Below are 12,118 nucleotides of genomic sequence, written 5' to 3'. Positions count from 1 at the left end.
TTGGTTTTCATCTAGAACAGCTGGAAAATAATTATTGTCTTTAAAAAAAAGATATCAAATAAATCTGCGAAGTGCTGGTTTCTCGTAATCTAGGTTTTAGCTTCACTAACTTTCTACTCTGGAATACTATACGAAGTTATCTCCACTTCACACAGCTAATAATTTTTGTTTGATGTTAAGAAAATGACTGGCTGCCAAGAAAAAAGAATAATCATAAGCAAAGGAGTAGGAAATCTCCTTGGAATTAATAATTTTATTTCCATTTTAACATAAATGGTATGAAAGTCGCTCCAGTGGGATAAAGCCCTCATACATCAAGCAAGCCTTCATCATTTCCACTCTTGATAACCATTCATTTCAGTATTACTTTGGTTCTTCATAATTCTTCTTTTTCTTTTTTTACTGAAAACAATGATACTGGATTAACCTAATTTGGTTGACAGCAGCTCTGAATAAGGGTGCAACAAACCCTTCTTCCCTCAGGAATTGTGGTTCAGACTGTATAATCCTCTTCCTGATCTTCCTCATATGCCTGGTCAGGGAATGAGATGACGCTTTCTGACCCTACCCACCAGGCATACCTGCCCCACCGCTGAGACTGCCCAAGAATCTATGCATGGCCATAACATCTGAAGAGAACATAAACATGTATATAAAAATCCAGTGTGTGTGTAGGCCTCAATAGCTCAATTGCTGCCCCACATACAGTGTGGCAACTGACCATGAAGTCTGGGTCACACATTGGATTGTACATGTATGCACCCACCTATGGATGTCCACCAGTTTTAGAGGTGGGTTAGGCATGCCAAGTAGGCAGACGGGGAAAGCCGACCTCACGCGTTGTGCATTGGCAGAAGATCAGGAGCTGATTGCTTGATCCAGGCTTGTATGTCATTGTTTGAGAACTCAGACACATTTTTTCAGACATATGCCTATGGTGTAGCTCTGTTAGGACCAGGATCCTACAGTCAAGATTGTTCTCCACTTGCAATGTCATCCTGACCTCAAAAGGATCCAACAAATGTTCAATCAGGCTTTGTAATCCAGTAGTTTAATAAATGCAGGAGATTTTGGGAAGCCCTAACAATCCATCTGGAGTTAAGACCTTGACAAATTTTATGGCAGTAACATTCAATACAGAATGTGGCTTAAGCACTAAATAATATTGCCACAATCCTTCCCGTCAAGGCAGTCATCTTCTTTTCCACTGCTTCTCAAAATGCACAAAATAAAATCCAAATCAAACAGTACAATAACAGTAAAAACAACAACTAAAAGTCTACATAAACAGCAGAAGGAGTTTTTAAAACCCTCTGGTGGTGAAAACATCTAGAACAGTCAGCCACTGCTCAGCTCAAATGCTCAGCTAAACATCTCCTGGGGCAGTGAATTCCAAAGACTGGATGCCACTAATAAAAGGCCCTCTCGTCTCATGTGTACCCACCCAATATGCTTCAGAAGGAGATGGGAAGATCTCAATGTGTGCAGAGGTTCATATAAGGCAGGGGTGGGGAATGTGTGGCCCTCCAGATGTTGTTGGACTGCAGTGCCTATCAGCTCTACCCAGCATAGCCAATGATGAGGGATGATGGGAGTTGCAGGGCCCCACGTTCTCCATCACTGGTATAAAGGATTCTTCAGATATTCTGATCCAAACCATATAGGGCCATAAAGGTCGGAACACACACTTTGAATTGGGTTTGGAAATAGATGGGGAGCCAATGAGTATGGCGTAGTAATGGGAAAATATGATCAGAAAGATGAGCTCCTATCTGAGCTCTGTCCGTTGTACTCTGCATCAACTGAAGCTTCCAAACACTTTCCATAGGCAGCCCTATGTAGTGCATTGCAGGTCTATTCTAGGTGTGCCTGAGGCATGTGTGACAGCAGCCAAGTCTGACTCTTCCCTCAATGTGTTCAACTGACCAACTAGTTGAAGGTGGGCAAACTCACTCTGGGCCATGTACCTGGGCTTACAGGAACAATCGTGTGTCCTGAGCACTCCCAAGCTGTGAACCTGATCTTTGGGGCGGGGGGGGGGGAGGCAACCCCAACTGACAAAGGAATAAACAGCTAACTTTGGATTAGCTTGAGGGTTTTTTTTAGGCCACATCCAGTCTATCACTGACCCCCACCCCCTCAGGCAATGCTCCAGAAGTATTGCAGCCTCCTCGAAAAATGATGGAAAGGACAGATATGGCTGAGTATCCTCAGCATTTATATGGGCAGAAGAACTAGTTCATAAGATGGGCTACAGCAATGGAAATGATTTGATCTGGGCAACAAAATAGGGAGGGCGATTTCAGTCACGGCAAGAAATGATAAGGACACTGGAGTGTAGCCCTGTACAGCAGTGGAACAGGTTCAAGTCTTCTTTGGCCGCTAGCCTAAGATTTGCATCAGCGGTGCAGCGCTCATAACTGTATGACTAGTTCACAGTCAGTCAAACCTCTCTCCAGCCAAGTCATCTGGAAAATTATACTCTGTATAAGGGTACAATCTTCAGTAACTGAACTATTGAAGTAGCTCTTTGTGGATCTCACCATGAATGTGGCAATGGCTGCAGAGACTACCCACTGTACTGCTGCCTCACTCAGTATGTTTCTCCAAATGATCATGTTCTCCCACATTCCAGTCCAGGGGTGATGGTGTAGATTGAAAAGACTGTTGTTAATTCTCATGTGAATTGGCCTAATTATATATTTTACCACATTGGATAAGTTGGTAGTGCTTGATAATTATGATCATTCTCCTGAGCTCGTATATAGGTGAAGACACATGGCTTGTCTCAGACATCTGAATGATTGCTTTTTACTAAACCGCTCCTTACTTTTGAGCACCTGTGGCTTTGTGCGCTGTGTCAGCACCCACTCTCTGCTACCGGCACATAATAATCTGGATGGGGTAAAGAGTAGAGAGCAGAGACCTGAATTAGATGGATTTTCCACCCTTCCAGTTTCAGGCCCTATGTAACAGTTGTCACTAAGCAACAAAGGACATTTCCACAGTATGTATGCCTGTATGTGACTATGTATGTGCCCATTTACGATTCTGTTCTTGTTCCTTCTTTCAGTGGCCTTTCTTTGCTCATTCTCAAGCAGCAGGGAATAAGATCTCTACAATTCCAGTCCCTGAAGCATATCAGTGCTGGCAACATCTACATAACAGACAATAGTAACTTGTGCTACTATCACACCATCAACTGGACCAGCCTCTTCAGCAGTCCCAACCAAAAGACTGTGATCCACAGAAATAAGAAGGCTGAGAACTGCAGTAAGTACTGTGCTTGTGATGATGCATGCCCTTAAAGAAAGAGAGAGCAATGGTGCTGAATGTTGTAAGATATGGATGTTTGTCTATTTATATTGAAATAAACAACAGCACAAGCTTATTTCTTCTTTAACATTCCCCTCTTTTTTTAACACAGGTTTTGCCACTGTGTGAAAGTGACAGTAGCCATTCTCCAGGGCAATTCTCACCCCCGCAGTGCATTAGAGGAGGGATGCTGCATTGTAACATGGCATCCTTCCAGGTGCACTCTGGGTTGAGAGTGGCCCTGGAATAGAAAATGATCACTGCCATCACTTTCCCACAGCAGCAAAACCTGTTCTCAAAAGCCAGGGTGGGGTGTGTGGAGGGGACTGTTAAAGGAGAAGGAAGACCCTACTACTGAACATAAATGCCCCATCCCTGGGAAATGTCCCTGAAAGCATTAACAAATAACAATATCTACACCTCTCTCTCTCTCTCTCTCTCTCTCACACACACACACACACACACACACAGCAAATATGCAGAAAGTGCCTCCCCACCTTTCACAGGCTGACAATTTCTGATCAGCCAGATACAAATTAAAATCAAACATGATAGTCTGGTTAATTTCAATTTGAGCACAACTTACTGGTGAGAATTACTTTACAGAAAATCACTCCGTTTTCTAATTATCTTCATGAAGGCCCATCCCTGACTATCTTCAGCTTTATCAACATGCCATATTAACAGTTCCTATGCCACCACAGAAGCGAATATATTCATGGCCTGTGGTTGTCACTGTCACCGAACCTCTCCCAATGCCCCTCTTTGTCCTCTGATTTCCGAACTCTTATAATGTCCTCCTGCTACTGCCATTGGCGGATCTCCTAATGCTACAGGTTGGCTTTGTTGGCATGAGTCATAGCTAGGCCTGGCACCAGACTTGTGTGGGCCCATGGTACAGTGTTTTTGATAGGCCCTCCTGGAACCACTGCTACTCCCCTGGAATTACCAGGGCCCTGTCAGTGTTGCCACCACCACTGCCGCAACCACTTATGCCCTGCGGAGTGTGAGTGTGGCTGTCAGACCCAGCAGCACTGCAGCCACCGTTCAGCCCCTTTCCCAGATGGATTTACCTTACCTCACATGCTGCCAGCACTGCTGAGAGGAGAGCCAAGTATTTTGCTCTGTTATATCTCCGACAATGCAATGCCAACAGTACCAGCGCTGTGCCTGGTAAGCCCATCTATATGGAGGAAGCAACTGATAAAGCCCTTTCACCCACTCTGCCAGGGGACCCAAGTGGTGGCAGGTAGTGACAGTGATGCTGGGACACACAACCAACAAGGTAGAGCCCCTAGTGAGCCCTGCTGGAAGATGTGGGCCCTGGCAGCCACCTAAGCATGCTGGGTACCGGCACTGAGCACTGGCTCTAGCTGCTATGGCTGCCACTTTGGGGGCTATTTTGAAGTCACAGGAGGACTGGGTGGGTGAAAGGGCTTTAGAGGAATTATTTATGGTTGGTCTTGGCAGAATTTAGAACTTGGATTTATAAATCCTTAACAACTTTTCTTAAACCCGTTCTGCTTTGTCTAAAGCCATTATTTTTAATGGCACCTTGTAGGTTTGGATTGGTTGAGAGTTTCAGATAATAATAATAATGATGTTGTTGATTATGATGATGATGATAATAATCACCAGACAGAGATAAACAGCACTTTTCCGCAGTGCTTATTATACAGAGTGGCCCAAAAGTAGGTATACACTTGTTTAGAATGTTGATGGGAGGGGGAGAGAATGTGTGAGCAGAAGATGTGTGGATGGAGTCAGAATGAGAGTTGGGAAGAGTGAGTGACAGGGAGTGACAGTTAAATCAGTTAAGTGTAGAGAGTGAGGGGAGTGAGGCCCTTAAGTAGGTATACCGTTGTTTAGTTGTTTAGTTATTTTCTTTACTGATATTGTGAATGATGGCAGCGAACTTGAGTCAAGAACAAAGAAAGTGGATTCTCAAGCAGTACTGGAAGACTGAAAATTCTCTCCTCTCCCATCAACATTCTAAACTGTATACCTACTTTTGGGCCACTCTGTATAACTAGCAGAGGGCCCAGCAGCACAATAGGGTGAGACCTCTTCCTGATGTTACCTTCAGTGGCTTACCCTCAATGTCTGTGTTTCCATTTCTTACGCTGATGGGCTGGACATCTTGGGACCAGGAAGATGGGGGCACTGAAACATTTGCAATGCAATCCACTACAGATCTACTGTGAAGTAAGCCACATTGAGTTAAATGGGACTTACTCCCAGGTACATGTGTACAGGATTACAACCTTAGAATTTTAGGTCTAGGTCTTAGGATTACAACCTTAGATACTTCCAAGATCTTTGAGCAGCTTTTGGTACACTAAGACCTCTCATCTATGGCAGTTCAGTGTTGGCTTCTGAATGGCATCTTGTTGGAGCACATCCACTGAATATTTTAGAGCCTTTCAATAAGGGTGCTTCCAGATGGAGGGCTGGACTGGAAGCACTACCAGCCAGAAGACATTGTGCAGCTATTCCATCTTTTCCTCCTTAATGGATTTTCTTCAGTAAGAGAAAAGATGGAAGAAGCGGTGGGAAACAAGGGAAAATTATGAGTAGAAGATGACAGCATCCAGACCCCCCATAAAATTCTGTGAATTAGTCAGGCCAATGGCATGATAAAAGCCTTTTCTGGAAGCACCCTAAATATGGAGATACACTTGTTTCTTATGAAAGTGAAAGAGCTACAAATACTAGGTTAGGATGGTCTTTCAGACTACATTTACTAGACGCCTGTATTAAGAACATCAAAGGGGAAAACATGGCTTGATGAAGATTCATTTTTACTTTATTATTGTCAGGGATTTCAAAGAAGGATCTGCAGCTTGAAGAGCCTAACAAAAGCAGCAGGGTATGAAAATATAAAAGAAGGACTTGGCAGAGCCATTCCTCTAATGCAATTATCTGCTGATAATTGAATCACATTTGTCTCCAAAACTTTAAAACTTTTAAGGTCTAATTGAAGCACAAACACTTCAGTTCTGATATTAAACATTATCCAGGACTAGCACCATTCATGGACCTTAAGTATATACCTAGACTTTAATTAAAACAGGCTTAGTAGATGAGAAGTTTGGATAAAGCCAATATATTTTATAATTAATTGAGTCTAGTCCACACAGATTCACTTGGTTGTCCTCCAAACTCATTTAGAAACTTCCATAATAATGGGTAAACCTTACATTCTGTAACCCCTGTGGTCCTAAAATCTGATGGGACCAGTTTAAAGAATGAGAAAAGTTTAGAAGAAGAAAAATATAGCTACTTAGGGACACAGGAAATTGCCTTATACTGAGTCAGGCCATTGGTTCATCTAACCCAGTATTGTCCACACTGGCTGGCAGCAGCTCCCCAGGGTTTCAGGCAGGAGTTTTTCCAGCCCTGCTAGGAGATGCCAGGGTTTGAACCTGGGAGCTTCTTCATGCAAAAACTAGGGATGTACGAAAGTCACTTACCTTTTCGAAGGGTGACATTCGTGGTGGGGGGGAGGCGCTCCATCCCTCCCCCTGAAATTCTCTCCGGCCAGCTCCGCTCCACAAAGATTCTGCAGAGACGCCAGCTGGGGCCGCCCGCAGCCGGACATCTGGCCGCTGGGCAGCCTGCCGTAGCCGCCGCCATTTGTGTCCCCGTATTTTGCCGTGATAGGCTATGTAAATATTTACGTAGCCTATGACAGCAAAAAAAAAAACAGCGAACGCAAATGGCGGTGGCTACGGTGGCTGCCATTTGTGTTCCCTTTTTTTTTGCCGCGATAGGTTACGTAAATATTTACGTAGCCTATTGCGACAAAAGAAAAGGGGAATGCAAATGGCGGCCACTACGCCATTTGTGCCCCTCTCCTTTGCCATAATAGCCTACGTAAATATTACGTAATACGTAATAGCCTATGTAAATAACGTAAGCCGTAGCTGCTGCCATTTGCGTTCCCTTTTTTTTACCGTGATAGGCTACGTAAATACTTACACAGCCTATCATGGCTTCTGTAGGGACACAAATAGGCCAATGGCGTCCCTGCGTTAGCCGTGATAGGTTGCGTAAGTATTTACATAGCCTATCACGGCTATAGTGATGAAGGGAATGGCGGCTGCGGCCGTGGCCACCATTCTCAGAGCAGTGCGAACAGCACCGAGTAAGTGTCCCGTTTCGCGCCTTTTGCGGGGCGGGGGGCTTCATTCTGCCACAGATTTCGGGGGGGCGAATGCACTGGCATTCGGCCTCACCGAGATCCGTGGCGGAATTCTCTGACATCCCTAGCAAAAACCGGTGCTGTATCACTGAGCCACACAGCCCCTGAGATACTTGATTGCCCATGATGAGCCTAGATGTGAAGAGGAACATGCTGTACATGCAAGCATTTGGAGCTGCCTCGTACTGAGTGAGATCACATGGCCCATCTAGTGTGCTACCATCCCCCTTGTTAGATGGAATCTTTCCAGGCAGGGATTTCCCACTCGCTTGTTGCAGGAGATTCCTTACCTCTCAGCTGAAATTTCTCAAAAGATAATGTTCTGATATGTTTGTGAACATTGCTTTATCGAGGTCCTCCTGAGCTGGTGGGGAATTGCAGTCCTCCCTCGGAGAGTATTTTATGAATGGAGTGGAGATTTTTGAATGCAACTGTAGCTCCAGTTCTAGTATTGTTTAGTACTACTTTAATATTGTTGAAGGAAGCAATGGAAGCAGAAGCCCCTATTTCTTCCAATCCTCCTCTCTTACTCCACTGCTTCCTTCATCTACCAGTATAAACTAGCTATATAGTTCATTCAATATTAACAGAGCTAAGATTTCTTAGAAGAGAATTTTCTTTTTAACCCCCCTTCCCAAACGGTTAGAGAATTTCACCTAGCTCCAGAGAATATTCAGCAAGATGGTCCTCCCAATTTCACAGTCTGCTCCGCCCTATTTGAAAATGCAAAGGACTGAATCTGGGACTTTATGCATGTAAAATGTATACTCTGCCACTGAACTGTGGGCTGCCACCTTTCCACTGCCCTCTTACTCAGCAGTTGTATAGAGCAGAGAAGTGGTGCACCTAAGATAGCAGCATGGATAAACTGCAATGCAAGGTAGTAAGATTCCATTATCTGGACAGATGTGAAATATTTGTCATTAACATTGGGGAGGGGGGTCAGTTATACCTCAATGCGCTGAACTTTCTAACAGATGGGCTCTTTTAACTATAAATCACAAACCATTATCTTGACCTCATTATTTTAAAGGGAGAAAACCTGATTGATGGGAGATTTCTGTCATGAGTGCTATTTAGCATTTCGTTGGTGCCAACTGCCAACAACATGGTGAACTGTAGAGAACACAGAATCAGCACAGTACCTAACCAGAGGATTCCTCAGTGCTTGCAACCATTGGCTGAAAGTCTAAAGCTAGCTTTCAGCAGTGAAGAACTTTTGAAAGCCTGCCCCCAAGTAGCACAGAAAACTTGATTACTTTCTGGGTATAGCTAATAGTCTCTTCGAGAATTCTTTCTTGTCTTGCAAATAATCTACATGTGACTCATTTTTGTGAAATGAAAGGAGATTTCTGCTCTGGGCAGAATAACCAATGGGTCAGAAAAATGTTGCTGCTTTCTCCTCCGTTATTGGGAGTAATAGACTAGTGTGAACAGGGAAGAATTAAACAGTACCTAAGTGCTTTGTAGTGCTTCACCAGTTCTGTTTTGGGAAGCCACAGCTTCTTCATAAACACCTTCAGTCAATTAAGTTTATAAATCTTTGTGGCCTAATTGACTTTATTCCTGCTTGTTTAATTAACTGAGTAATATTGTTGTGGAACTTTCCTTTAATAAAAGAGACTGACAAGCCAAGGTTTTTAATGAAAGATTACTCACAGGTTTGTCTTATATATGTAGAGAGGCTCCTTCTTCTTTGTCTTTGTTGTGTGTAGGGAGTTCATTTCCTTGTCAAATGTTCCAGAAGGCTCTTAAAGAACTCCAGCCTTAGAAAAAGTGGCAAGACAGTTTAACGATTTCTCCATATAACACAAACAATTTTTTAAACCATGTCATTCAAAAAAATTGCTGTAACTCTCCAGACAAGAAATTGGATGCAATAAATACATTGAATAAATTCATTTATTAATATAATCCCACCATACTTCCAAGCAATTTGGGATGGCACACACCCTCCACAACATCCCCGTGCGAACCAGCGTGGTGTGGTGTAGTGTTTAGACTGTTGACTGGGACTGGGGAGACCTGGGTTGAAGTCCCCACTCAGCCATAAAGCTCACTGGATGACTTTGGGCCAGTCACTGGCTCTCAGCCTAAGCCTAACCTACCTCACAGCATTATTGGGAGGATAAAATGGAAAGGAGAAGGATCATGTCCGCTGCTTTGGACTACTTGGAAGAAAAGGTAGGATATAAATGTAATAAATAAACAAACAAACAAGCAAACAAACAAATGGCTAGGCTGAGAGAGCACGTTAGTGGACTAAGGTTACCCAGTGGGCCTTGTATCTGAGTGGGTATTTGAACCTAAGTCTCCTTGGTTTTTCTAATGCACTCCATCCACAATATCAGTATTTCCTAAATCAGGACACAGTCTGTTTCTTAAGGTATATTGCCCAAGCCCTGCCCCTGCTCACCATTGTGAGTGATCCAAAGTGAAGTAGTTTCTCTCTTTAGGAGAACCACAGTAAATAAACCACTTCCCCTGCAGGCATTTCCTGGTCACTACAGAATAATCAGTTTTATGTCTTGCTTCTGTGGCTGGAACTTCTGGAACTCGGTATATGTGGCCACGTGGAACATAATAATATAGGACTTTCTGCCCAAAGATCCTGGGGCAGACGGTAGGGATGTGTGAGGAATTTATGTATTAGTCTGAATTAAAGTAATTTTTTTCAGAACCCAGTATTTCACTTGAACTGGAATTGGGATCAGGGTGTTTTGTGGGAAGAAATGCAAGATAAGTGGAAGCTGGAGTTCCCAAACCCAAGTTTGCCATCAGAAGTTTGGATTGGTCTTTGCCTGGAGATTAATCACCAGGCAAGACATACAGTCTTGTCCCTTTCCTCTTATTTATATGATTTATTTAAAATAGTTGTATCCTGCTGTATATCATTAAGATCTCAGGGCAGCATACAGATAAAATCAATTTAAATAGTATAAAATAATAAATAATTGAAACAGCTAAAAGCATATTAAATCATTAAACAAGCCAATACCAATTAAAAATCTAAAACAATAAAACAGTTAAAACAGTGTGCAACTTGAGGGAATTCAGTTAGCCCCCAAAGGCTTTGGTAAAAACCCATGTTTTGACTTGCTGAAATTAAACCTTCGTCTGTGCCAATCGGGCCTCCAAGGAGAGGGCATTCCACAACTGGGGTGCAACAGCAGGGAAGGCCCTCTCTCACATCCCACCATAGTGTATGTCTTGAAATTCTTGGGCAGGCATATAAAGGGAGAGGCACTCCCTCAAATATCAAGGGCCCAAGCTGCTTAGGGCTTTAAATGTCATCACCAGGACCTTGAATATATAAATACTATTATAAAGTATTATAGAGCAGTGGGGAGTGATATGGTGAAGATAGTATGACGTTTGTGCCCCATGAGGAGGGTTGCCAGATCTCCTGAAGCTCACGCTCCAAGAATGGAATCTGGGAGCTCGAGGGGGGTGATCCATCTGGAGCAAGGAGGCAGAGCCAGGTGGCGCTTGCTAAGTTTTAAAGCCATCTCAAGCCTCTTCTTGAGTTTAATCTCTAGTGCAGGATATTTGCTCTCTGTTCCATAATATATTTATGATTCCAGACTTGGTGTCCACTTCTCAGTTACTTTCTCCCACAGAAAGAGAGAGAGAGGTATTGAGACTGGAAGAATGTGCTAGGAAAAGTGTGGTGCTGGTGGTCTCCACTTTCAGCATGGGGAGAAGGCTGGAGATGGAACCTGTGGAAAAGAGCTCCCCCTTAAGTCCTTCCCCTGGAGATCCTGAGGAGGCTCAACTCCTGGACCTGTTATTCTTTGAGACTGTGATTCTCTGGGAAAATAAGAAGCAAGCACAATTTTAAAACACTGCTAGGCCATAGGCGAGGCAAGCTATATAGATCAAAAGAGGCATTTGGTGAATGCAGTGCCAGTACCAAAGACTGAAGCACTATGATGAAAGAGCAGATTGAGCCAAAGTTGAAGAAGGAACAGCTATATAAAAGTAATAATATGCTCAAGTGCACAGTACACTTGCATGACAGATATTCAGTGTTTTTGTTAATGAGGCACAGTCAGCCATTCATTCTGGTGGCAGGAATATAGAGTAGATGCTTCTCAACCAAGATACATTTTAAAGTATGTAAGATGATGTGGTGTTGTGCAGCATAAGTAGCAGCAAACAGAATGACAGTGGGAAACAGGCAGGGACTTGCTGCTCCAAACTCCAGTCTTTTGGGAGCACTCCCATCCCCTGTCCATCCCCTCACTCAGATAAGACAACAGAAATGCACATGCTTTTAAATCACATGATGAAGTGAACATTACAAACTGGATGCGTATTCTTCTGCTGTTACTCTCTCCTCCATCTTCCTTCCCCCTCCACTCCCCACTATGTTGAATTTTAGATTGTAAGCTCCTCAGAGCAGGGTCTATTCTTCTTTGTTACTCTGCAGTGTATATTGGGAAGGGTCAGAGTAGACTACTGGAATAGATGGACCAATGGCTTGACTCAGGAGAAGGCATTTTGGTGTTTTATTTGATATAAAATGTTATTATTAAAGCCTTACCAATAATATGCAGCTCAAATAATCACAGGTCATTAACTCAGTGATATGAAAGG

At 43.3% G+C, this 12,118-nt stretch overlaps 1 protein-coding gene across 1 annotated transcript in view; it reads left to right on the top strand.

Moving 5' to 3' along the window:
• Positions 1 to 12,118, top strand: part of ERBB4 (erb-b2 receptor tyrosine kinase 4) — a 719,874-nt gene that overhangs the window by 465,524 nt on the left and 242,232 nt on the right. Inside the window, exon 12 of the mRNA XM_084807761.1 lies at positions 3,074 to 3,273. Within this exon, the coding sequence (XP_084663887.1) occupies positions 3,074 to 3,273 (200 nt within the window). The remainder of the gene's footprint in view (positions 1 to 3,073; positions 3,274 to 12,118) is intronic.

Source organism: Heloderma suspectum, chromosome 1 (assembly GCF_057233095.1).
Source record: "Heloderma suspectum isolate Gila_16-S chromosome 1, 16-S_ref, whole genome shotgun sequence".
Taxonomy (NCBI): Eukaryota; Metazoa; Chordata; class Lepidosauria; order Squamata; family Helodermatidae; genus Heloderma; species Heloderma suspectum.
The sequence above is the reverse complement of the archived record's forward strand: the minus strand, read 5'-3'. Positions and strand labels throughout refer to the sequence as shown.